Here is a 21,034-nt window from a genome sequence, read left to right on the forward strand (position 1 = left end):
GTCACAAACAGTTCTGCGGTCAAAATCGTTGAAATCATTTCCATCATTCATGCAAGATTAATTAACGGTGCGCCCAGAAGACATGCCGAGTGGTTGAATGTCGAAGTTGGGAAGACGCGCTGGAACGCGGATTGGATCGACTGTCTTGCTCTCCCGACCAAAACAACTTCCTTTCTCCATCTACGCAACCCTCCACTCTACCCACCTCTAACATCCTTCTCTCTGTTTGCTTTTGTTTAGAAACAGGCATTCAGTTATCACCTCTTACTTTGACTACAAATCTTCCACTGCCTATCACCCCTGCGGTGCCCTGTGGCGCCTGTGCTCGAAGCTACCTGTAGCTCGACAGCATCGCAACTAGCACAATGCCCTCATTTCCCACTACTCCCTTGGTCCGGCCAAGGGAAGATGGCTTGCAGATTAGGTACGGGTGATGCGCTTTACTTATGTTACTTGGATTGACGCTGATCTCGTTTTGCAAAATCTTTAGCTATCCGCTCTCCCATCGCATCCACACAGCCAAAGGCTACCCACTTCGAGCTCCGAATGGCTCCTCGGTCATTATCTACGGCTACGATACTGGATTAAAAATTGTGTGGAGAGGAGGAAAACGGTTTGCAGAACTAAAACCGACTGGGCCGCAAGCGAAGCCGAAGCCCGCAGGAAACAATGCGGATCCCGATTCAGTCATGATTATTGACTCCGATGATGAAGAGGAACCTGAACCAGCGCATGAAGAGCCCGTGATTGAATTCAGTCTGGAGGAGGACGAGGTCGATCCCGCTGCTCCGTACGAAGAGATTCTGCGACAAATTGATATTCCCCTTGGAAGCCGGGTGCTAGATGTGGCGGTGCCTCGTGTTCTCCCCGAGGAATCTCGCTCGCCTTTAGACCCCTTCCCACCTATCCTGAGAAACACAATCGTTGTGTCGGTAGTTTGTTCCGACCTATCGACGAAAGTTGTGACTCTTCCACTTGTGCCTCCTCACCCTACACAGACGGATTCAAAGAGCTGGCGCATTCAAACCCTTACGGTCAATGGGGCCACCACTCACCAAGATATTCCACGTGGTGTATCTATCGCATTCACTTGTCATGAATTTGAGGATGAGCAAGACCAGCGGAAGTCGCGGGGCCGATTTGGAAACTTTGGCAAATGGGATCTGCTTGTGGCTACGCATTCTGCAGAGGGATGCGGTGCGCTGTTGCTGCACCGAATTCCAATCCGCGAGGAATCCTCTTTCCGCCTGGTGGAAGAAGATGTCGTCTCTCAACGGCGCCTCTTGCCTGCGCCTGCACAGACGATTGCCTTTAATCCGTCCACGTGGCCATCCGTCCGCCATGCCAATCTGCTTGTCTCATTCCACAGCGGATGTGTCAAGATTTATTCCTGCTTTGTCAAAAAGGCCTCGAAAACCTCACGGCGGGCTTCGATCCCCCAAGAAGACTACGAAAGTATCGACACGGAAGGTCGCTGGTTGATCAGTCTCTACCCCGGTTTTGAGCAAGGACCAACTGGACTTCCCCGGCGGAAAAGAATCATTGATGCCGATTGGGTGCTAGGAGGCCGAGCAGTTATGGTACTTCTCGAAGACGGCGAATGGGGCATATGGGATATCGAAGGCGCCGGTCCTGGTGCTGTTAAGGGCCCGCTACACCGTCAGACGAGTGTCCAAGGTGTGACTGGCGGTTCATTGACGGCATACGCTGTCTGCGGCCGTATTATGACACCACTTTCCAACACCAATTCCGAAACAGAGCAGCGACCCCGATTCGCGCCCATGACACCATCCACAAGACGTGTACGCGAAGATGGCTTGCTGAAGGGATCGATGAGCACAGCTAGTCCGTCCTACCGCGGCCAAATCTCTGTCTTGCAAACCAATCCATCCTCAGACGTATTGCCCGACGAGTCGATCCTGCTCCGTCACGGTCGCCAGAGTGCAGTCATCACGAGCTTACTGTCTTTGTGGCGTAACGCTGTCAAAACCACCGGCACATTTGATTCCTCAAACCGATGCCGCGTTTCTCCTTTCCAGGACGTGAACTTGATGGGCCAGAACTTCCAGGCAATTGGACACCTACCCGCACCAGCACGCCGATCCCGGCAAGCAGAGCGGCAAGCCTTCGATGTACTCGTGGCAGCCGAGCACCAGATCATGATTCTCGCTCCCAAGTTGACAGAATCCGTCGAAGAAACCCTGTTTTCGGTGAAACAGGAAGAAACAGAAGATACCGACCAGCTGATGCTCCGACGAGGCGAACTGGATGTGGAGGGAATGGGCCGTCTACTGAATGGTATGGCCGGTGGAAATGCGTCCATGCGCATGGGCAGCCCTGTGAAGCGGACCCGTGTTTTCGCCTAATCTCAGTCATAGTCTACTAATACCCATACTCCAAGTTTCTTGCTTCTGCTATGCTCACGTTTCTCCCTTTATAGGATACTATTCGCGCTGTAAGGTGGAGCGCAAGGCGAGATCAATGCCTTGAAATTCCTTCTTCGGAGGTGAATAAGCTCTGTATCGGATGCGATATATCAATAACCATTGCAAGTTCTGCAATTGCACGAACCCCTAATATTACAATTGAATGTTGTACTGCAACATTCCGTTGCAATTCTCGTGTTTGGCTTTGGGTTCCCATCCTCGTCTCTGTTCTACTGCGGATACTGATCTGTCTCTTGACGAATCTTACATCGCTAGCCGCAGTGGGCAGAGGAGAGGATGGCCAAAGCTGGATGCGAGTGATAATGGGAATAATGGGACATTTCAGTTAGAAGCTGTAGATCTGTAGGTTTCACAATTGAACATTAACATGGCTTTTTCTACTATGGTCATAAAAAATTTTCTGGTGTTTATTTACTCCTCAATCGAATGTAATGCAGCAAAAACACCCTCTATAGAGATCGATGCTGGCCTTCCTTCAACAACCCACGATCACCACCGCCGCCCTTCTGCCACAACCAGATACCCTCGACTGCCCATGCAGCGGCGCTAGCATGACGCCCAACACCGGACGCAAGAGGCAAGTTACTACCCTCCTCGGTATCTTGTGTATTCTTGCTTTTATCTCTACCCTGGGTCTGACCAGCAGCGCCATCGGCCTCGGCAAGCATACCAGCAACAATGCCCTCCTTTTCAATAACAAACCATAGTCCATCCGACAGCTGCCCGCCCCGTTCTCCAAACTCTGCCCGGCCGAGACGGAATAAGATCCGGCCTATAACCTGCCATGCGATGCATCGCTGCGCGGGGAACGTCGAGCGCGCCAGAATCGCCAGCTCGGGGATCGTGTAGCCCGCGGCATGCGGATCCTCGCCGTGATGGTGCAGGCCCATAGTTGTCGGGAGGGAGAGGGATGTTTCGGGAGCAAGAATGGTGCCTCTTAGCGAGAAGCGGATTGCCGAGGGTGCTATTGAGGTGGCATTGCTGGCTGGATGGTAGGCTGACGTCGAGTCTGGGTCTTCTTCGTCGGCGGAGAGGGGCTGCAGCCAGGAGAGCGTTGATGGGTCCTGGGCTATCTCGGGGAAATAGTGGGACTGGAGATCTGATAGGAAAGATGGTGAAGATGGGTCTAGGACTGGCATCGGCGTTGTTGGCTGGGGGAAGTGGAAAGTTTCGATAGTAGCTGGGTCGAGGGAGGGCCGTTCAGAGGCGGGGTGGAGGTCTTGAGGAAGAGAGGATGGAGCGAGATCTTCATTACGGGGGTGCGGCTTAGTTGGTGGTTTGGGTAGAGAATGAGACTGCGCGGTTGGTGCAGAAACCGGTGCAGACGAAGGAACGTCGAACGAAACTGATTTCTTCGGTTTGGATTTTTCGTCGGCCGCGGGTGCCGGCGGTTCAAACTCGGTCTTTTGGTCCTCTTCAATGTTCGCTCTGCGGAGGAATCGTTCCAGAAGTCCTGGATCCATCTGTTCCATCAGCTCCTCTCGTTCCCGTTGGATCTGCGCGTCCGACATAGCCGCCAGCTGACGGCGGTTCTCTTCGTCGATGGATTTCTTGTCATCTTGAGCGGTCGATTCAGTGGGGACCGGAGCCGGAGCAGTGGGCGCGTTTGTTCGTCGTTGTTTGAAGGAAGATGGCTTGCGTTGGCGAGGGGCAGGGAACCCAGTTGATGACGCCGACAAGGTCGGCAGTCTAGGCGCGGGGGGAATGGCGGTGGAGGGAGCCCGTTCTTGGATCTCACCGACGAGTGAGAATGGAGTGGGGATTTCTGGAGCACCAGATTCCTCATCTAGATCCAGAAGGAAACGTTCACCTCGAAAAGCCATGATGCGTAAATAAGGTGAAGAGGAGAAAAAAAAAGTTATGTCAGCGCGGGGAGATTCATGGATGCGGCTCCCAAAGCTAAAATGGGGTTGCAGAACAGTCTAACCAGAATGGGCTAGTGGGAGATGGCGGATGTGCTAGTCCCAATTGGGTTCCTCACATTGATCCGTGGCATCTATACAGTTCGCATCGATCTTTCTTATGCTATAGATGACGAATTGGATACTGATCAGGTCTTTCACATTGATTGATATAGAAAGAAGAATCTTGTCTATTTTTCCTTTCTTCTTAAGCCAAGAGTTTTTTTCCGAACATGGAAGTCGATATTTGTCGTACCTATCATAAGCTTCCATTGGGATACACAAGCAGGATCAATACATGTACTACTTTGACTCGTATTATCTACAAAAGGAAAGAAATAATAAGACCACATCGAATGTAAATCTCAGAATATAGTGAGCACCTGATCTGAAGAACACGAGATCATTCGGTAAATGAAGCCATTCCTGTATCAGGTACAACTTACGGTTCTAGGCTAAACGATCCGCAGGGGAGAATAATTGGATATGATCAATACTCAACAATGACCTCAAGTCAAATATAATTCTACATAAATATTGTAAGAAGGTATAGTTCTATGATAACTCTATACATGAGTTCTGTAGTAATTCCCCCATGTTTCCAAGTAGTATAGAGCTTGACATATCAAATAGCAGTTTATCCAGTACTTCATGTAATGTGCTTTAATTCCAATCTTGCTTGCTCTCTCTCTCTCCCCTTTCTTCCCTTTTTTTTCCTTTTTTTTCTTCTTCTTCTCCCTTTCTTTCTTATTTCTGCACTCTTCTCTTCTCTTGTCAACATTTTCCCCCTTCTCCCCTTCCGCGTCCCTCTCTCTTTTTTCTGCTTTTCCCGCGTTTTCTTGGTGTTTTCTCTCTTCCGTCACCATCTTATCTTTCTTGTGTTCCTCTGCCCCCTCAATCTCTGTTTGCCGACCTGATACCCGACACGTTTCACCACTTCGACTCAACTCTCATCCTCATCTCGATTTTGACCAAATTCCATCAATTTATTTATTTTCAGTTTATTGATTGTGATTTTGTCAAATCATGTCCGATCCTCCTAATACGGGTATACCCAAAGAAGAAGGGTCTATTGGCACTGATGTCAAACCCGACACAGGCGCCCGACGTGCCTCCGGTACCGCCAGGCGGTCGCGTCGTAAGAAGGATGATGACCCCGACACCAAGAAGAAGGAGAAGGAACCAAAAGAAGTCAAAGAAAAACCGGCAAGGGCTCCGCGTCGTCCACGGGAGAAATCAAACAACACTGCTTCCCGGAAAAAGCCTAAGCTAGAACCTGCGGCAGAGGAAACGAGGGCCCCGGTAGACGCCCGAAGCCCTCCACACGCCCCTGCAACGCCGCAACCTGCTCAGCCCGCTCTACCTCAACCCGCTCAAACTCAACCTACTCAAATAGCTCAACCCCCTCAGCCTTCTCAGCCTCCTCAGCCCCCTCAACTTACTCCAACTTCATACTCAAATCCGCACCCCCCTACAGCTCCAGGAGCTTCGTATCAGCTGTCGCAACCTTCTCGTCCACAACCGCAATCGCAACCTCCAGTGCCGCAACCACCACCTCAACGAACCAGCGGACAAAACTTCGATCCCATTCGCTCTGCGTTTGACAATCCATCTCCAGCACCATCATATAGTCCTCCTGCTCGCGCAATCTCCCCTCGCAACGGTTATCGTGCCAGTGCATCGCCAGCGATCTCAAGCATCATCGACCCACCAGCGCAGAACTCTCAACCAATATACAATACGCTTCAACGCTCCTCCTCTGGCCATGTGTCCGGCCTGTCTTCGCCGGCACCGCCTGCGATGGTTTCCACACCCTCACATCCGTCCTTAGCACCCTCGCCCCTTCCCATTTCCTCTGCTTCCCGTGGAGCCATGCATATCCCGCAGGCCATGTCGCAGTCCACCCCCTACACCACCCCATACCCACCTACCGAGCAGCGGCCAACCCCATCACAAACCCCTAAACTCGAACCTTCTCCGCCGGCGGTGCGCCAACCTCAACCTCCAGCGCAACCCGAACCCGCTGGGCAGCCGACTCCGCCTAGACAGCAACCAGTTGAATCAATGGAAATCGACCACACAGAGCATTCCACACCCAGCGCCAAAAAGGAAAAAAGCACAGCTACTGCACCGGCATCAAAGGCCTCATCCCCCAAGCCAGCTCGACCTGTCAAAGAAGCACCTCATCTGCCTCAGGGATCTGGCTTGATCACAAACGCGCTGTTCGGCGGAGGGGATGATTCTGCAAAGTCGCCTGACTCGCGTGGCACACCCAGCATCATTGTTCATGTTCCGCTACAAAAGGGCAACCAGATTGTCAACTTTGCACGGCTTGCGGAAGAGCAATATGGTTTCGCTGCCTTGCACCCTCGTCTGGCTGCGCACAAGGCACGCATGGCTCGTGTGGCAGCTGCCGGGGCCGCGTTGGAACGAAATGATAAAAATGCCAAAGGAATCTCTGCCGGCGAGAGTGCTGATGAGGACCTGAGCCTCGATGCGGAACGTGATAGTGATATGGATGGCGATGTTCCCATGGGCGGCACTGGTGCAGGAACCAACGGTGCGCCCTCAGAGGCTAGCGATGGAAAAAAGAAGCGACGCAAGAAGGTCGAGGAATACGACCGTGATGATCCATTTGTGGATGACACCGAAATGGTGTGGCAGGAGCAGGCTGCTGCCAGCAAGGATGGGTTCTTTGTCTACAGTGGGCCACTGGTCCCAGAGGGAGAAAAGGTCCAGGTGGAACGGTATGTCTACTTACTACCTTCTTACTACAGATTTACTAAATATTTGCAGCGCCGACGGTACAATCAAACGTGGCCGTGGCCGTGGGCGAGGAACGGGTCGGGGTCGGACCGTGACTTCGCACCCACACGTTCCTATTGCAGCTGCCGTGCCTGTCTCCCAAGATACTGGCCTACCATTGCGTGGACCCGGCTCTCGTGGTGGCACCTCGCGCCGTCCGCGAGGCAACAAGAAGGCCGATAGCGGCAGCGACCGTGCTGCTACCACTGCATCCGCTGCCCATGAAAGCCGTGGCGGTGGTCGTGGTGGCGGCACTGGGACCTCTGGCCGCGGTGGAACTAACAGCACTCGGGGTGGAAAATCGTCTATATCAATCCCGATGCCAGACCTTGCTCCTGCGCCATCGACCCCGAGTGTTGCCCATGGACCCCCTGCTCCCAGTCCGCTAGCTGGCCCAGAGCTCATGATGAAATAGAGAACATGTCCGATTTGTTGTGGGGTTCGTTTGGTGTTCAGAGCTTTATGACTTTGTTTGGCTTATTATTTGCGCTATCATTTTGCCCATGGGTTTGGTTTGCTCCTGTTCTAAGTTTATTTTTTTTGTTGTTGTTGTTGTCGGTCTCGAAAACCGTTTGCTTTGTGAACACATGAGCTCTTTATGTACACCTCGGTCATGTTATGGCTGGATATATCAATTCTCAGCCAGTCATTCAATATTCTTTTAATGAAACATTGTAGACTACGTCATCCTCAGCCTCGGCTATTGAGTCTGTTGTACTGTTATCTATTTAGTTTTATAATATGAACCAACATGCGATATAGCAGCCCATGAAATGACCCGAATGTATAGCTCACGACGTAAACAGGACGAGATGTACAAGGATTGGTATACAAGGATTGGTATTTAACAATGTATTTACCCATCTGTTCTATATTTATATTCCTTACGTGTTATAGACTTCGCCCCAATCCTTTACATAGCCGCCCAGCACTACTGAGTTAACCAATAAGTAAAAAGAACAGAAGAAGCCAACGCTGACGCGCTGTACAGAATGGTTAATTGAAACGGCTGAACTATTTGTTGCGCCCGTAGCACTTTAGTCTTATACAGATCCCCGCACAATATCAAAATAGTTACACCCCCTTGACTCGAGAGCCATTAGCAGAATGCAGATATTTCACACCAATTGTACATATCCTCTAGAGACGGCAGGCTTTGTTTCCTCCCCGAATACTCGAGGGACTCTGGATATTGTCTGGTCTTGCCTCAGCGTGATAGGTCTCTGCACTTGGTCCATTCTCCATCTCAATGTCCCAATCCAGTCGACGCCATCGACAAAACGCCAAAAATATCTGCGAACACTTTGGCGGTTTTCCAGTAAGCTCAAATGGATGATGATCACCATTCTCACTCCTGAGTGGGCATTCGGGAGGGCCTGCAGTGATGTGTCCTCTGCTAAGATGCTCAAGACCCGATTTGCAAAGATCCAGGAGAGAGATGGAGTCCCATGGTCCGCCTCCCATATACACTATGCCAACATGGGTGGATTCCCTATTCGATTTGTCGATTCCGATGCTACCACCGGTACTTAAGAGATACTTTCTATAAAAGATCTTCCAGAGGGAATACGAACCCCACAGATGCTTCAGAGGTCAATGCAGAAAATCTCGAATGCGATTGGCAAAGTTGACTGGGCATTGGATAGATCCAACTTCCTTGCCATCGAAAAAGCAAACAGCATGGTTTCTCAAGGCTACCTAAAGAAAGAAAGGTCTTAAACACGCCATACACGAACTGGGTTGGAAATCTCACTCTTCTTTGTGGCAATCTGTGGGTGGTGGATGCGGACCAACTTCTCCTTGCCCGTGAGCTTGGTATCATCGACAAACTGCCCTACATGTCGCAGGATTCCCTGGATGACCATAACAATGGCGATCTCGTCGTCAAGATCTTAGCATTGCTTCAGATCTCGTGGATGTTCATTCAGCTCGGCGTGCGATTTGGCCGAAATCTCCCAACAAGCCAGCTCGAGATTTTACCTTGTCGTTCGCAATTGGCTCCTCGATCACGTATATCATGTTGATCGACAAGCCCCAAGATGTCCGGACATCATATACCATCAAAGCTGTCAGGCATCCCTCCGCGGAAGACTTGATCTACATGGCCAATGCTGGCCTGGTGGGTAATGTTTTCAAATCCAACGTCTGGATCCCCAATGACGCCATGCACAGAGATGCCATAGGGAGAGTGCCAGGGTACGTGATGAGCCTGGCTTATTTCTTTGCGCTTGGTGCCATCCACTGCGTAGCATGGAACTTTGAGTTCCCTACAGCCGTAGAGAGATTACTGTGGCGTCTGAGCTCGGTTGTAACGGCTGTTGCCTTGCCATTTGCCTATCTGATCTCGGATCCAACTTGGTAGAAGGTATTTAAACTGAAAAGCCAACCAAAGATACTAGAATTAGTTGAGGGCTCTTTGTTGATCCTCATCGTAGTTGTGTTTATTCTGGCAAGACTGTTTATAACGGTCGAGGTCATTCGCTCATTGGCTTTTCTTCCTCCAGGCGCATATATAGGTACCTGGACAGCGAATATCCCACACGTCGGGTGAGCTTGGAATTTAAATTTTAGATTGATTGCTACACGTGTTTTGTTGGAAAGTTATATCGAAGGGACGCATATCCCAGTGTTTCTACCATAGTTTGAAAGAGTATGGAATTGCACGTATTTATGTACGCCGTGTAATGCAGGAAGACATCCCAGCAGATAAAGACAGAGTCAGAAATGAACAAAATAGGGTTCGTTGCCAGATGTTTCAATCGAAGCAGAGTCATTGAATAAGAAGTGAAGAAGGAGAAAATAGAAAAATAGAGAGAGATACTCATAGATGGAAGAAAAAGAAAGTGCTGTTAGGGCAGCTTGCCTTGGCTCCTCCTTTTGTTCCATCAAGAGCGCCATGAGTACACTCCAGACAGAACAACACAGCAAGGAAATAGCACATCCACTAAAGCCAAGACCGTGTTGCATCGGTTTTTCGTCTATACATGCACGTTTGTCTGAAAACATAAACATGACAATGGAAAGGAAATAGAACCAAGACAGATCCGAGTACATTGACTACTCATCACCCCATTACCGGGGTGTAGTTCCTGGTTGGATGCGCCAGTTTCCGCCTGCTGAAACAGGCGGCGCGGGAGGCGGGCCGTTCGGCGGCGCAGTGCGGATGGGCATTGTTGTGGAGTGCAGGTTCGTGCGGGGATTGGAGTTGTTAGAGCTAGCGGAGCGGGGGCTCATGAATGGGCGAGATGGGGCCTCGATAGCAGAAACGGGCTCGTTGAGGTGCTGACGCATCGCGCGACGACCGGATCGGCTGTTTTCGTCGTTGGCTTCCAGCGAGAGGTGCTCCAGAGAGGGAGGTGGTGGAGAACGCGTGGCTCGGGACGAGGACGATGAGTAGTATTGAGGCTGGGGCTGGGGTTGGGACTGCGGGTAGTGACGGTGGCTAGATGGGACCTCGTTGGCGATCCTTAGAGGGATATCGCCTGATACTGGGTTTGAAGGGAATGGTGACTGCTGTGGGGTCCGTGTTGGCTTGCTGATGAGAGGGGGCTTGCCGATATTGGTTGATGTGGGAACTGCGGGAGGAGATGAAGTCGATTTTGAGGCTGATGTCGAGGCCTCTCTAGAGAGTGATGTTGGTATTGGTGGTCCCAAGTAGGACTTGCGCTTTTCTTGGTCCATCATGCTCGTTGCCCATCCTTCGAGGTTTACTGGTGTGCGCTTCGCGGCCTGCAAGAAGGCATCTTTGTCCTGGAAGGAGTTAGTACACGTGAAAAAGAGCTGCAGATCAAAATGAAAAATGAACATACATAAAGCTCTCGTGGGGTTGGGCGCTCCTCGGATTTCTTTAAGAGACACTTCCCAACAAAGTCATGTAGGATAGGCGGGAAGGCATCACTCTTGGGTAGCTTGGGCGCTGTTTCGTGCACAATTTGCTGGAGTAGATCCAGAATCCCCATCGGTCCTGCGCTAGCACGGTTTCCGGCAGCAGAGTCGGAGTGATCGAAGGGGAACTTTCCAACGGCCAGTTCCATGACCGTCAAGCCCACGCTCCACACGTCAGAGCGCACCGTATAGGCGCCGCCCTGGATTCGCTCGGGAGCCATGTATGTGGAAGTGCCAACGAATGTATCGGCAATTGAGTTAACTGTCTCGGTAGCAACACCGAAGTCACAGAGCTTGATGTTGCCGCGGGAGTTCAGTAAGATATTAGACGGCTTGATATCACGATGCATGATGCGGTGGGTTTCGTATAAGTAGACAAGACCGGCCAAGACAGACTCGGTGATCTTCCCCAGCACATCGACTCGAACAGGGCCGAAATCTTTAGAAACGCGGTCGAGAGATCTAATTGCCCGTCAGCTATATCCTCTTTGTTTCCCAAATGGGTCCGCCTACCCAAGATCCATATATTCCATGCACAGTACAATATCTCTCGCTTCGTTTTGGAATGCACCATAGAAAGTGACAATATTTGGACAGTTGCAGTCATGCCCGACTCGAAGTTCTCGTAGAATTTGTTTCCGTACATTCTCTTTGGCTTCCACACGGATAATCTGCGGGGCGGACGAGGAAATTAGAGCTGGCCAACAAGCAGAAACACACAATACACAATACACACCTTTCGAGCCATCACCACCTTCGTGGATGCGTGCATCACCTTGGAAACAGTACCTCCATTTCCAGCGCCGAGTTCTTTCAATGTGACCAGGTCTTCACTGCGAAGATCGAGGCGAAACTCCAGTCCGATTTCGAGCGTATCTGTGTTGTTGACTTCGCTATTCCCAACGAGCCCAGGGGCTTGTGCATCGCCATCGGTAGGATTGGAGGTGGGTTTAGGGGCTGCATTGAGAGCAAGACCTTTGACATTCTTGCGTTTCAATGTCCGAGCCTGGAACGGGTCCGTCATGGCGCTTGGAGGCGTTGGAGTTGCACAAGGGGAGAGTTGTGAAAGAAAGAAAACGAACAGCCCAGTCGCCTGAGTGATATCAAGTCCGCGTTACCCAAGCCGATGGGATCAGAGTGGTCAGAACGAACCCCCGAGCTAACAGCGGGGAAGTCGATATCACCTTGCGATGTTCTTGGCGACGCTGATTGGACCTTGCGGGCGCGTCGATTTGACCAACTATGACCAAAATGTGCCGGTCGGCGCCAAACAGAAGTATGTTGGATTTTTACGGGTAATATGAGAGGGAGAAAATGAGAGATGATCTTCAAGAACTATGAAAGCTACTATAATTAATGAAACGACAAGTGTTTCGGGGGTTCCACCAGTCTTTGGGCTAGCTTTGGGTCCTTGTGGATTTACGCGACGGGGTTATGGCTAAATGAGATGGGTGATAATGTTGGAACTTGGGCATATTCGATAGTCTCGACCCTATATCAATAGTACAAAGCGATATATGCATATTAAGGATCCGACCAGGGCATCGTTGAATGTACAATATACTATGTACACACAAAGACATCAGCACGTGACATGAATCAGGCAAGCCACAATTAGGCTACCCCAATAGGACTAGTGTCTAGCCACACTAGCACTAGCCAATCACCGCCACCCGCATCCTCTCCTCGCCGATGGCCGTGATTCTTCCTCTTGTCAACTATTGCTTCAATTTCACCCTCCCTGTTTTACTTTTGACCGTCTTAACGAGCTGGGCACTACCTGGTGTCGCACTTGCGCAATTGTATCTTGAATCTTTCATCCGTAACCGCATTCTCCTCGGTCCCTAGCAATAGGGATCTTTACTTCAAGATGAGCCTTCGCGACCTGATCGAGGGTGAGGCGATCATGGATGACGACGATGAGGAAGTCGCCGATGACTATGATGCCGAGGGCCGCCAGGGTGCAGGTACTACCAATCACTACGATGACTCGAGCGAGGAGGAAGACGAAGAAGAAGATGACGAGGAGGCTGCTCGCGCTGTGAGTTTCGACCTTTCACCCAGCTGTATCTCTTTACTGATGAAATTTTAGGTCCGTGAAGGTTTCATTGTGGATGAGGACGAAGAAGACGAACGTGCCGCTCGCAAACATAGGAAACGTCCGCGCGCTGCTCGCGAAGAAGAGCACCTTGATGAAGAAGATCTGGAACTCATTGGACATGGTCCAAGTCAACAGCGTGGACCAACCACTGAGGTATGTAGGCTGCAGTTCATCATTTGACAAGATTCTGATGCTCTGATATTAGTCAAAGTTTAAGCGTTTGAAACGAGGCAAGGATCGCGAGAGCCACCAACCGTCTCAAGGCGTCGACGATATTTTCAACTCGGACGAAGAGGAGGAAGCGCAACAATATGCTAGACCAGGCCAGCGCCGCGGTCTGCGCGATGAGATGGACGACTTTATTGAAGAGGATACTTTCTCCGACGACGAGGCCCAGCGCGAACGGGATGACCTTGGGGTTGCGCCTGCCTCCAGAGTCAACAAGACCGGCTTGATTCCGACTGATACCTCGGGCTTGGATGAAAATGCACTTGAGGATATGCGCGCTGCATTCGGTGATGGCACAGAGTACGATTTCGCACTACAAATGGAAGACCAAGAAGATGCAGACAAACAAACCGAAGAACGTCACCTAGACTTGAAGGATGTCTTTGAACCATCAGAGCTGGCCGAGAGGATGTTGACGGAGGATGATAACGAAATTCGTCTCCTCGATGAACCCGAACGCCATCAGGTTGCTCGCAAGCCTTACAAGCATGTGACATTATCCGAGGATCAATTCCGGGAGGAGGCAGTCTGGATCGCAAACTTGATGTTGCTCAAGAAGCGCATGGATCCGGAATTGCGCGAACCATTCCAGCGCTCTGTTGCTAAAATGTTAGAATTCCTAATCACGGATGATTGGGAAGTGCCCTTCATTTTCCAGCATCGCAAGGACTACATGATTCATGCTGTCAAAGATATGGCCAATGGGGCCGATCCCGACGATGACTCCGCCCAATACAGCATCCGCGCCGAGAAACTCCTCAATATGACTGATCTATGGGATATCTTCGATCATGATCTCAAATTCCGCGCTTTGGTCGACAAGCGTGGTACAATTAAAAAGACATACGACAACCTGCAAAGTCTCTTCAACGTGAATGATTCCAACGTCGAGGATCAACTTGCTGCGGCCGCGACCATGGAGGAACTCCAAGATGTGCAGGACTATATCCATTTCCAGTATTCTTCACAACTACGGGATCTCAATCAGGTCAACGGCGAGGCTACTGGAGAAACACAACGCCGAAAAGCCACTGGCAGGTCTTTCTTTGAGCGGGTTCGGAACGGCAAGGCTTATGGCTTCGTGCGTGCTTTTGGCATCACTGCAGATGCATTTGCTCAGAATGCCTCCAAGGAAGGCCGCCGGCAATACACTGAAGATCCCACTGAGCAGCCCGAAGAGTTGGCAGATCAGTTTGTCGACAACGACTTTTCCAACAGTTCGCATGTTCTCAAAGCTGCTAAGTCGATGTTCGCCGAAGAACTTGCTGTCAGCCCTAAAATGCGCAAGGTGATTCGTCAGGCATACTACATGAACGGAGTCGTCGATTGCTTCCGCACAGAGAAAGGACTTCGCCGGATTGATGAGCAGCATCCCTACGCTGAATTCAAATATCTGCGCAACCAACAGCTAAGCGATATTGCCCGTCGCCCAGAGATGTTCTTGCGCATGCTCAAGGCCGAGGAAGAAGGACTTGTTGACGTCCGGGTGCGATTTGAAAACTTTGATCAATTCCGTAAACGTCTCTACGCCGATATTGAGTCAGACAACTACAGTGAGATTGCTGATGCTTGGAACCGTGTTCGCCGTGAGGTGCTGGATCTGGCACTGGGCAAACTGGAAAGGTTGATCAATCGCAGTGTGAAGGAAAACATTCGACAGGAATGTGAGAACCATGTGGCCAAAGAGTGCCGCGAAGCGTTCTCACAACGTCTCGACCAGGCCCCTTACAAACCCAAGGGCATGGTCCTAGGCACAGTGCCCCGTGTTCTCACTCTCTCCACCGGATCTGGTCAGGTGGGCCGGGACCCCATTCACTGGGCCTACACAGAAGAAGATGGCCGTGTCTTGGAGAATGGCAAATTCGTCGATCTTTCAGTAGGTGATGAGAGCCGTGGCATTGCCGACGGTGGGAACGTGGCCGCTTTTGTGGATTTGATAGATCGTCGTCGACCAGATGTCATCGGTGTTTCAGGCATGACGCCAGAGACGCGCCGTCTGTACAAGCTTGTATCCGAAATTGTCGACCAAAAAGACTTACGTGGTGCATCCTACACAAATGAGCACGATGAAGAGATCAGCGACCCCTTAGAGGTGGTCATTGTCAATGATGAGGTTGCCCGGTTGTACCACAATAGCCCTCGCGCCAGAAGTGACAACCCAGGCTTTGGCCCTTTGACCCATTACTGTGTTGCTCTAGGCCGGTACTTGCAGAGCCCGCTCAAGGAATATGCGTCCTTGGGCCGTGATGTTGTCTCCATCCAGTTTAAACCAGGCCAGCAACTAGTCTCCCAGGACATGCTTCTCAAGCAGCTAGAAACCGCCCTGGTGGACATGGTCAACTTGGTCGGTGTTGACCTCAACGAGGCAGTGGCAGACACGGCGACAGCTAATCTCTTACCATATGTCTGCGGCCTTGGTCCCCGAAAGGCGGCTCACTTGCTCAAGATTGTCAACATGAACGGCGGAGTTGTAAACAATCGGGTGGAATTGCTTGGTGTCAACGCGACATACCCGGCTATGGGTGTCAAGGTTTGGAACAACTGTGCTAGTTTCGTCTACATCGATTTCGAGAACGCTGATCCCGATGCTGATCCGCTGGACAACACCCGTGTGCATCCCGAAGACTACGATATTGCGCGTAAGATGGCCGCTGATGCGCTAGAGTTGGACGAGGAAGATATCAAGGCCGAGACCGACGAGAACGGCACTGGGGCTATCATGCGGAAGCTGTTCCGGGAAGAGGCACAGGACCGTGTCAATGATCTTATTCTGGAGGAGTATGCAGAGCAGCTCGAGAAGAACCTCAACCAACGCAAGCGTGCCACCCTCGAGACGATCCGAGCCGAGTTACAACAACCCTACGAGGAATTGCGCAAGCACTATGTCTTCCTCGGCACCGACGATATTTTCACAATGCTCACTGGCGAGACGCCCGACTCTTTAACACCTGGCATGGTGGTGCCCATTGCCATCAAGCGGGTATTCGAGGATCACATTGAGGCCAAATTGGATTGCGGAGTTGATGTGCTTGTGGCCGAAACCGAACTCGGTGTTCCCTACGACACCCCTGTACGCAACGCATACCAAGTCCACCAGACAGTCCCGGCCAAGATCCTGTTCTTAAACCGCAAGGGTTTCTCTTGCAACGTCTCTCTACGTGAGGATCAAGTCAGTCACCCATCTCATCGAAACCAGGATCATGGCTTCGGCGATTGGGACGAGCAGCAGGAGCGAGCCGATAAGGAGTCGCTGCAGGAGAAGACGCAGCGTGGCGGTCAAGCCATGCGTGTTATCAAGCACCCGCTTTTCCGGCCGTTCAACTCCACCCAGGCCGAGGAGTTCTTAGGTTCTCAAAGCCCAGGCGATGTTGTCATTCGCCCATCCTCCCGAGGCCACGATCACCTAGCTGTCACTTGGAAGGTGGCGCAAGGTGTGTACCAGCACATTGATGTTCTCGAGCTGGACAAAGAGAACGAGTTCTCTGTCGGCCGTGTCCTCAAGGTCGGTGGTCGGTACACTTACAGTGACCTGGATGACCTGATCGTCAATCACGTCAAAGCGATGGCCAAGAAGGTTAGCGAGATGATTCTGCACGAGAAGTTCCAAGAAGGCAGCAAGACTGAGACAGGTATGTTTTTGGCAATCTTATCCATCCAACTAGCATCCAACTAACATCCAATCCAATAGATCAATGGCTCGAAACTTATACCAAGGCCAATCCCCGCCGCTCGGCATATGCATTCTGTATCAACGCTAAATACCCCGGTTACTTTTACCTTTGCTTCAAGGCAGGCGAACATGCGCGACTTCAGAACTGGCCGGTCAAGGTGATTCCTCAGGGCTATGAACTGCAGAAGAACCCCTACCCGGATATGCATGCACTGTGCAACGGCTTTAAGCTGATGTTCAGCAACATGAGCAAGGGCGGCCGGAGATGAGTGTTTCTCGTCTGTACAGTGTACTATCTATTCCAAAAAAGCCCCCCAAAATCCCAGAAAAGATGGGATGGAATTTCCTACTTTCTTTTAATTTGATACACCTTTGGCATGACATGTAACCATTATCAATGAATTTCAAGCGATTTGTGGAATTACCTACATCCCTACAGCTGATGTATGTGTGTAGAGACGGGATTGTATAGGCTGTATTACGTAGGTGCCTAGGTGAAAAGGGCTGAAAGAACTGAGACGAAAGATCTACCATGTGAACTTATCAGCCTCGGTTTCAACTTCCACTTTTACTACCCCTCTGTTAGTTACTTGCATATCCTTGCATGTCCTTGCATGTCCTCGCATTTCCTTGTATTCGATCGCATTCCTTGAATTCCCTTTTAATTAAAAGCTGCCCTTCCCGAATGTTCCGGTGACATCGTGTGGCTTATCCCCCGCATCGCCACGTTCAGCCGCACCCGGACCGCGACGGACACATTGCGGTTCTTGCAACCCCTCACTGCGCAATTATGGCGGCCATGGAAGAGCTGGAGATTCACAGCAAGGTAGGATTTGTTATAGCAAAAGACTTGGTCTCAACTAATCTCTCTAGTCGTACTTTGTACGTTGGATCAATGTCAGCGCCAACCACACCATCTCGTGGAGTATTCAACCTCACAAGAAGTCCGTCAACTTTGGCATCTTCAAACACCCAGGTCAATCATCTGCTCTGAGCACTCATATTCCTGCCTCCGATTCCCAGAGCACCGATTCCACCGAGAACCTCCCCGCAACGGCGACGACTGCCGGCGCACGGCAACAACAATCTGCCGTTATCGAGAAGCTGACGGGAATTGGGCTCAAAACAATCAAATGGACGGGCAAGTGTGAGGCAGACAAGATTACACAGGGGACTTACGATGTGCCGTTCAGCGAAGGGGGCAACTATGCGCTCGTTTTCGATAACACATTCTCCAAACAAATCTCTAAGACCTTGACACTTGTTCTCCTCACCTATCCGACCGGCCTTCAGCCACATAGCTCCGCATCGATTGCCACACGCCTTCAGCCAGGGGCATCGACCGAGTCGCTGCCGCAGCCTAAGACCCGCCGACGAGGCAACAGCCGAGCCACGCTCAACTCGCAGCACGTCGACGTGTCGAACCAAAGTATCCACACGGGACTGCTTCAGAAGCGGCGACGAAAGCGTCACCAGGGCTGGGCGCGGCGGTTCTTTTCGCTGGACTTTACTTCGTGTACGCTGTCATATTATCATGACCGCAATTCGTCCGCACTGCGAGGCGCGATCCCGCTCTCGCTAGCGGCTGTTGCGACTAATGAAAAGTCCCGTGAGATCTCTATTGATTCCGGTACTGAGATCTGGCATTTGCGTGCTAATAACGAGCATGAATTTGGTGCATGGAAGAGTGCCCTCGAGAGAGCTTCCTCCAAAGAAGCTTCCAAGGACAAACATAATGCTGGTCTAGCCGCCCCTCCGGAGCTGCGGCTGTACGCTCCATCACAGCCCTCCCCGGCGGAGGAGAGTGAATGGACTCGCGTTGAGAGCCTTGTTGGCCATATTTCCGGATCGCGAGATGCGATACGCCGGCTTGCCAAGGATACAGACCCCAAGTATCTTGCCTCACCCCTCCCAACTCCTGTCGACCGGCCTCGTTCGCGTGGCCGATCCCCTAGTCCCCAGCGCAGTACCCATGAGACTACTAGTGAGGCGGAGGCCAAACGGCCGTTCTGGAAGCGCAAGACAAGTGGACCGTCGAATCCCAACAGCAAGCGACCACCGGCCATGACCACGAACTCCAGTTCCTCGCAGCTTGTGGTGCCTGCAACTGACAGTAAGGGGAAGCCTGCCAGTGTCACTAGTCACGTAGACAGCATGGATGAGATCCATGACCATTTGATGGCGGTACTACGCGATCTTGACGCTGCGGTCTCTGAGTTCTCCACGCTGATTACCGAGAGCAAGGAGCGACGGCACCCGCCTCGGCCATCTATGGTTCCCCGGCGGAGCATGGAGTCTGACATGTCACAAGAATTCTTTGATGCAACAGATGGAGGTGGTGGTGACAGGTCTCCCCTCCTAACCATCCATGACAGCGACGACGAAGGGCCCGAAGAGGACCGGCCTGCCTCTGCTGCGGAGGAAGTTGAGGACGACGCCCCCTCTGACAGTGACGGTGAATCTGACGCGGCAGCAACTCGCCAGGAAAGCAGCAGCGCATCGGGCTTGTTCCCAGTCAGACCCAAATCGTTGATCCCGCTGCCTCTAGACCCCATAAAACGCCGCGCGAATATCCTCGCCCCAACGGTTTTGCCCCCAAGCTTGATTGGGTTCCTGCGCAAGAACGTCGGAAAGGACTTGTCCACAATCTCGATGCCGGTGTCCGCAAATGAACCCATGTCTCTCCTGCAACGCGCCGCCGAGGTCCTAGAGTACTCAAATCTGCTTGACCAGGCCACCCAATCCAAAGACCCCGTCGAGCGCCTGATCTACGTAACTGCCTTCGCAGTTTCCTCCCTCTCGAGCAACCGCGTCCGCGAGCGCTCCATCCGCAAACCGTTCAACCCAATGCTAGGCGAGACCTACGAGCTCGTCCGCGAAGACCGAGGCTTCCGCTTCATCGCAGAGAAAGTCTCACACCGGCCGGTGCAACTAGCCTACCAAGCCGACAGCAAAGAATGGAGCATCTCGCAATCGCCGATGCCTAGCCAGAAATTCTGGGGCAAATCCGCCGAGATCACAACCGAAGGTCGCGTTCGCATTACCCTACACAGCACCGGCGACCGCTACAGCTGGACGCCCGCAACATCATTCCTACGCAACATCATCGCAGGCGAGAAATACGTCGAGCCCGTCGGCGAGCTAGCCGTCACGAATGAGTCCACCGGCCACCGCTCTATCTCAACCTTCAAAGCCGGCGGTATGTTCTCCGGCCGCAGTGAGGAAGTCTCCACCCGCACCGTCGATGCAAACAATAACCCCGTAGCCCTCGGCTTATCCGGCTCCTGGCCCTCCTCGCTGACTCTCACCCGCGACGGTAATCCCACCGGTACCACTATCTGGACCGCCGGCTCGCTCGTCCCCTCTGCGCCAAAGCACTACGGTCTCACGTCCTTTGCCGCCGCGCTGAATGAAATCACCTCTATCGAGGATAAGCATCTGCCTGTCACGGACTCCCGTCTACGTCCTGACCAGCGCGCGCTGGAAAACGGTGACCTCGACCACGCGGAGGAGGTTAAGGTGCAGCTCGAGGAGGGCCAACGTGCGCGTAGGCGCGAGATGGAAAATACTGGGGAGAGTTGGACTCCGCGCTGGTTTACGCGGGTTAGTGATGACTCTGATGGGGAGATTGCTTGGCGACTTAAGGGTGGGAAGGATGGATATTGGGAGGAGAGGGCTAGGGGGAGCTGGACTAATGTTGTGCCTGTGTTTGAGGATTAGAGGGTTAGACTGGATGGTTGTTGATGTTGGTTAAGCTTTTGGGGATTATTCTAGTAGTTATATCCTATTGGACATGCACATCATACATGCACATCATACAGGAGAGATGGGGCTTAGCTCTGTGGGTGAGGTGTTTTGGGCAGGACCTTCTTCACTCTATATAAAGATAAATCCGGACTTTTTCCTTGGGACTATTGTTCACTTGAACAGTTTATTGAATATCATAAGTATAATGAATGCTCAAAGCGGAGTATCATTCGTCAAGTACAAGGTTGGA

The 21,034-nt window shown here is 51.7% G+C and overlaps 9 protein-coding genes across 9 annotated transcripts; 6 read left to right on the forward strand and 3 right to left on the reverse strand.

Moving 5' to 3' along the window:
- Positions 1-365: 365 nt before the first annotated feature.
- On the forward strand, positions 366-2,366 carry N7537_009855 (uncharacterized protein; the record flags this gene model as incomplete). Its single annotated transcript, XM_056900909.1, has 2 exons — positions 366-424; positions 491-2,366. 2 exons carry the CDS (start codon positions 366-368, stop codon positions 2,364-2,366), a joined length of 1,935 nt encoding a protein of 644 aa, XP_056749577.1.
- A 530-nt stretch (positions 2,367-2,896) lies between these two features.
- N7537_009856 (RPAP1 family protein) lies at positions 2,897-4,270 on the reverse strand (the record flags this gene model as incomplete). Its single annotated transcript, XM_056900910.1, has 1 exon — positions 2,897-4,270. The coding sequence occupies one exon, from the start codon at positions 4,268-4,270 to the stop codon at positions 2,897-2,899; it is 1,374 nt and encodes a 457-aa protein (XP_056749578.1).
- Positions 4,271-5,374: 1,104 nt separating this feature from the next.
- Positions 5,375-7,568, forward strand: N7537_009857 (uncharacterized protein; the record flags this gene model as incomplete). The annotated part of the gene is made up of 2 exons (XM_056900911.1): positions 5,375-7,095; positions 7,145-7,568. The coding sequence occupies 2 exons, from the start codon at positions 5,375-5,377 to the stop codon at positions 7,566-7,568; spliced, it is 2,145 nt and encodes a 714-aa protein (XP_056749579.1).
- Positions 7,569-8,488: 920 nt separating this feature from the next.
- On the forward strand, positions 8,489-8,686 carry N7537_009858 (uncharacterized protein; the record flags this gene model as incomplete). The annotated part of the gene is made up of 1 exon (XM_056900912.1): positions 8,489-8,686. One exon carries the CDS (start codon positions 8,489-8,491, stop codon positions 8,684-8,686), a length of 198 nt encoding a protein of 65 aa, XP_056749580.1.
- Positions 8,687-8,746: 60 nt separating this feature from the next.
- Positions 8,747-9,018, reverse strand: N7537_009859 (uncharacterized protein; the record flags this gene model as incomplete). Its single annotated transcript, XM_056900913.1, has 2 exons — positions 8,747-8,851; positions 8,884-9,018. 2 exons carry the CDS (start codon positions 9,016-9,018, stop codon positions 8,747-8,749), a joined length of 240 nt encoding a protein of 79 aa, XP_056749581.1.
- Positions 9,019-9,170: 152 nt separating this feature from the next.
- N7537_009860 (uncharacterized protein) lies at positions 9,171-9,515 on the forward strand (the record flags this gene model as incomplete). The annotated part of the gene is made up of 1 exon (XM_056900914.1): positions 9,171-9,515. The coding sequence occupies one exon, from the start codon at positions 9,171-9,173 to the stop codon at positions 9,513-9,515; it is 345 nt and encodes a 114-aa protein (XP_056749582.1).
- A 710-nt stretch (positions 9,516-10,225) lies between these two features.
- Positions 10,226-12,062, reverse strand: ste7 (MAP kinase kinase Ste7; the record flags this gene model as incomplete). The annotated part of the gene is made up of 4 exons (XM_056900915.1): positions 10,226-10,903; positions 10,963-11,500; positions 11,552-11,709; positions 11,775-12,062. 4 exons carry the CDS (start codon positions 12,060-12,062, stop codon positions 10,226-10,228), a joined length of 1,662 nt encoding a protein of 553 aa, XP_056749583.1.
- An 846-nt stretch (positions 12,063-12,908) lies between these two features.
- spt6 (chromatin-remodeling histone chaperone SPT6) lies at positions 12,909-17,306 on the forward strand (the record flags this gene model as incomplete). Its single annotated transcript, XM_056900916.1, has 4 exons — positions 12,909-13,079; positions 13,131-13,292; positions 13,345-16,996; positions 17,056-17,306. The coding sequence occupies 4 exons, from the start codon at positions 12,909-12,911 to the stop codon at positions 17,304-17,306; spliced, it is 4,236 nt and encodes a 1,411-aa protein (XP_056749584.1).
- Positions 17,307-17,827: 521 nt separating this feature from the next.
- Positions 17,828-20,757, forward strand: N7537_009863 (oxysterol-binding protein related protein OSH3; the record flags this gene model as incomplete). The annotated part of the gene is made up of 2 exons (XM_056900917.1): positions 17,828-17,863; positions 17,911-20,757. The coding sequence occupies 2 exons, from the start codon at positions 17,828-17,830 to the stop codon at positions 20,755-20,757; spliced, it is 2,883 nt and encodes a 960-aa protein (XP_056749585.1).
- Positions 20,758-21,034: the final 277 nt, after the last annotated feature.

Source organism: Penicillium hordei (assembly GCF_028827395.1).
Source record: "Penicillium hordei strain IBT 12815 chromosome Unknown utg000005l_segment0_segment0, whole genome shotgun sequence".
In the NCBI taxonomy this organism is placed as follows: Eukaryota; Fungi; Ascomycota; class Eurotiomycetes; order Eurotiales; family Aspergillaceae; genus Penicillium; species Penicillium hordei.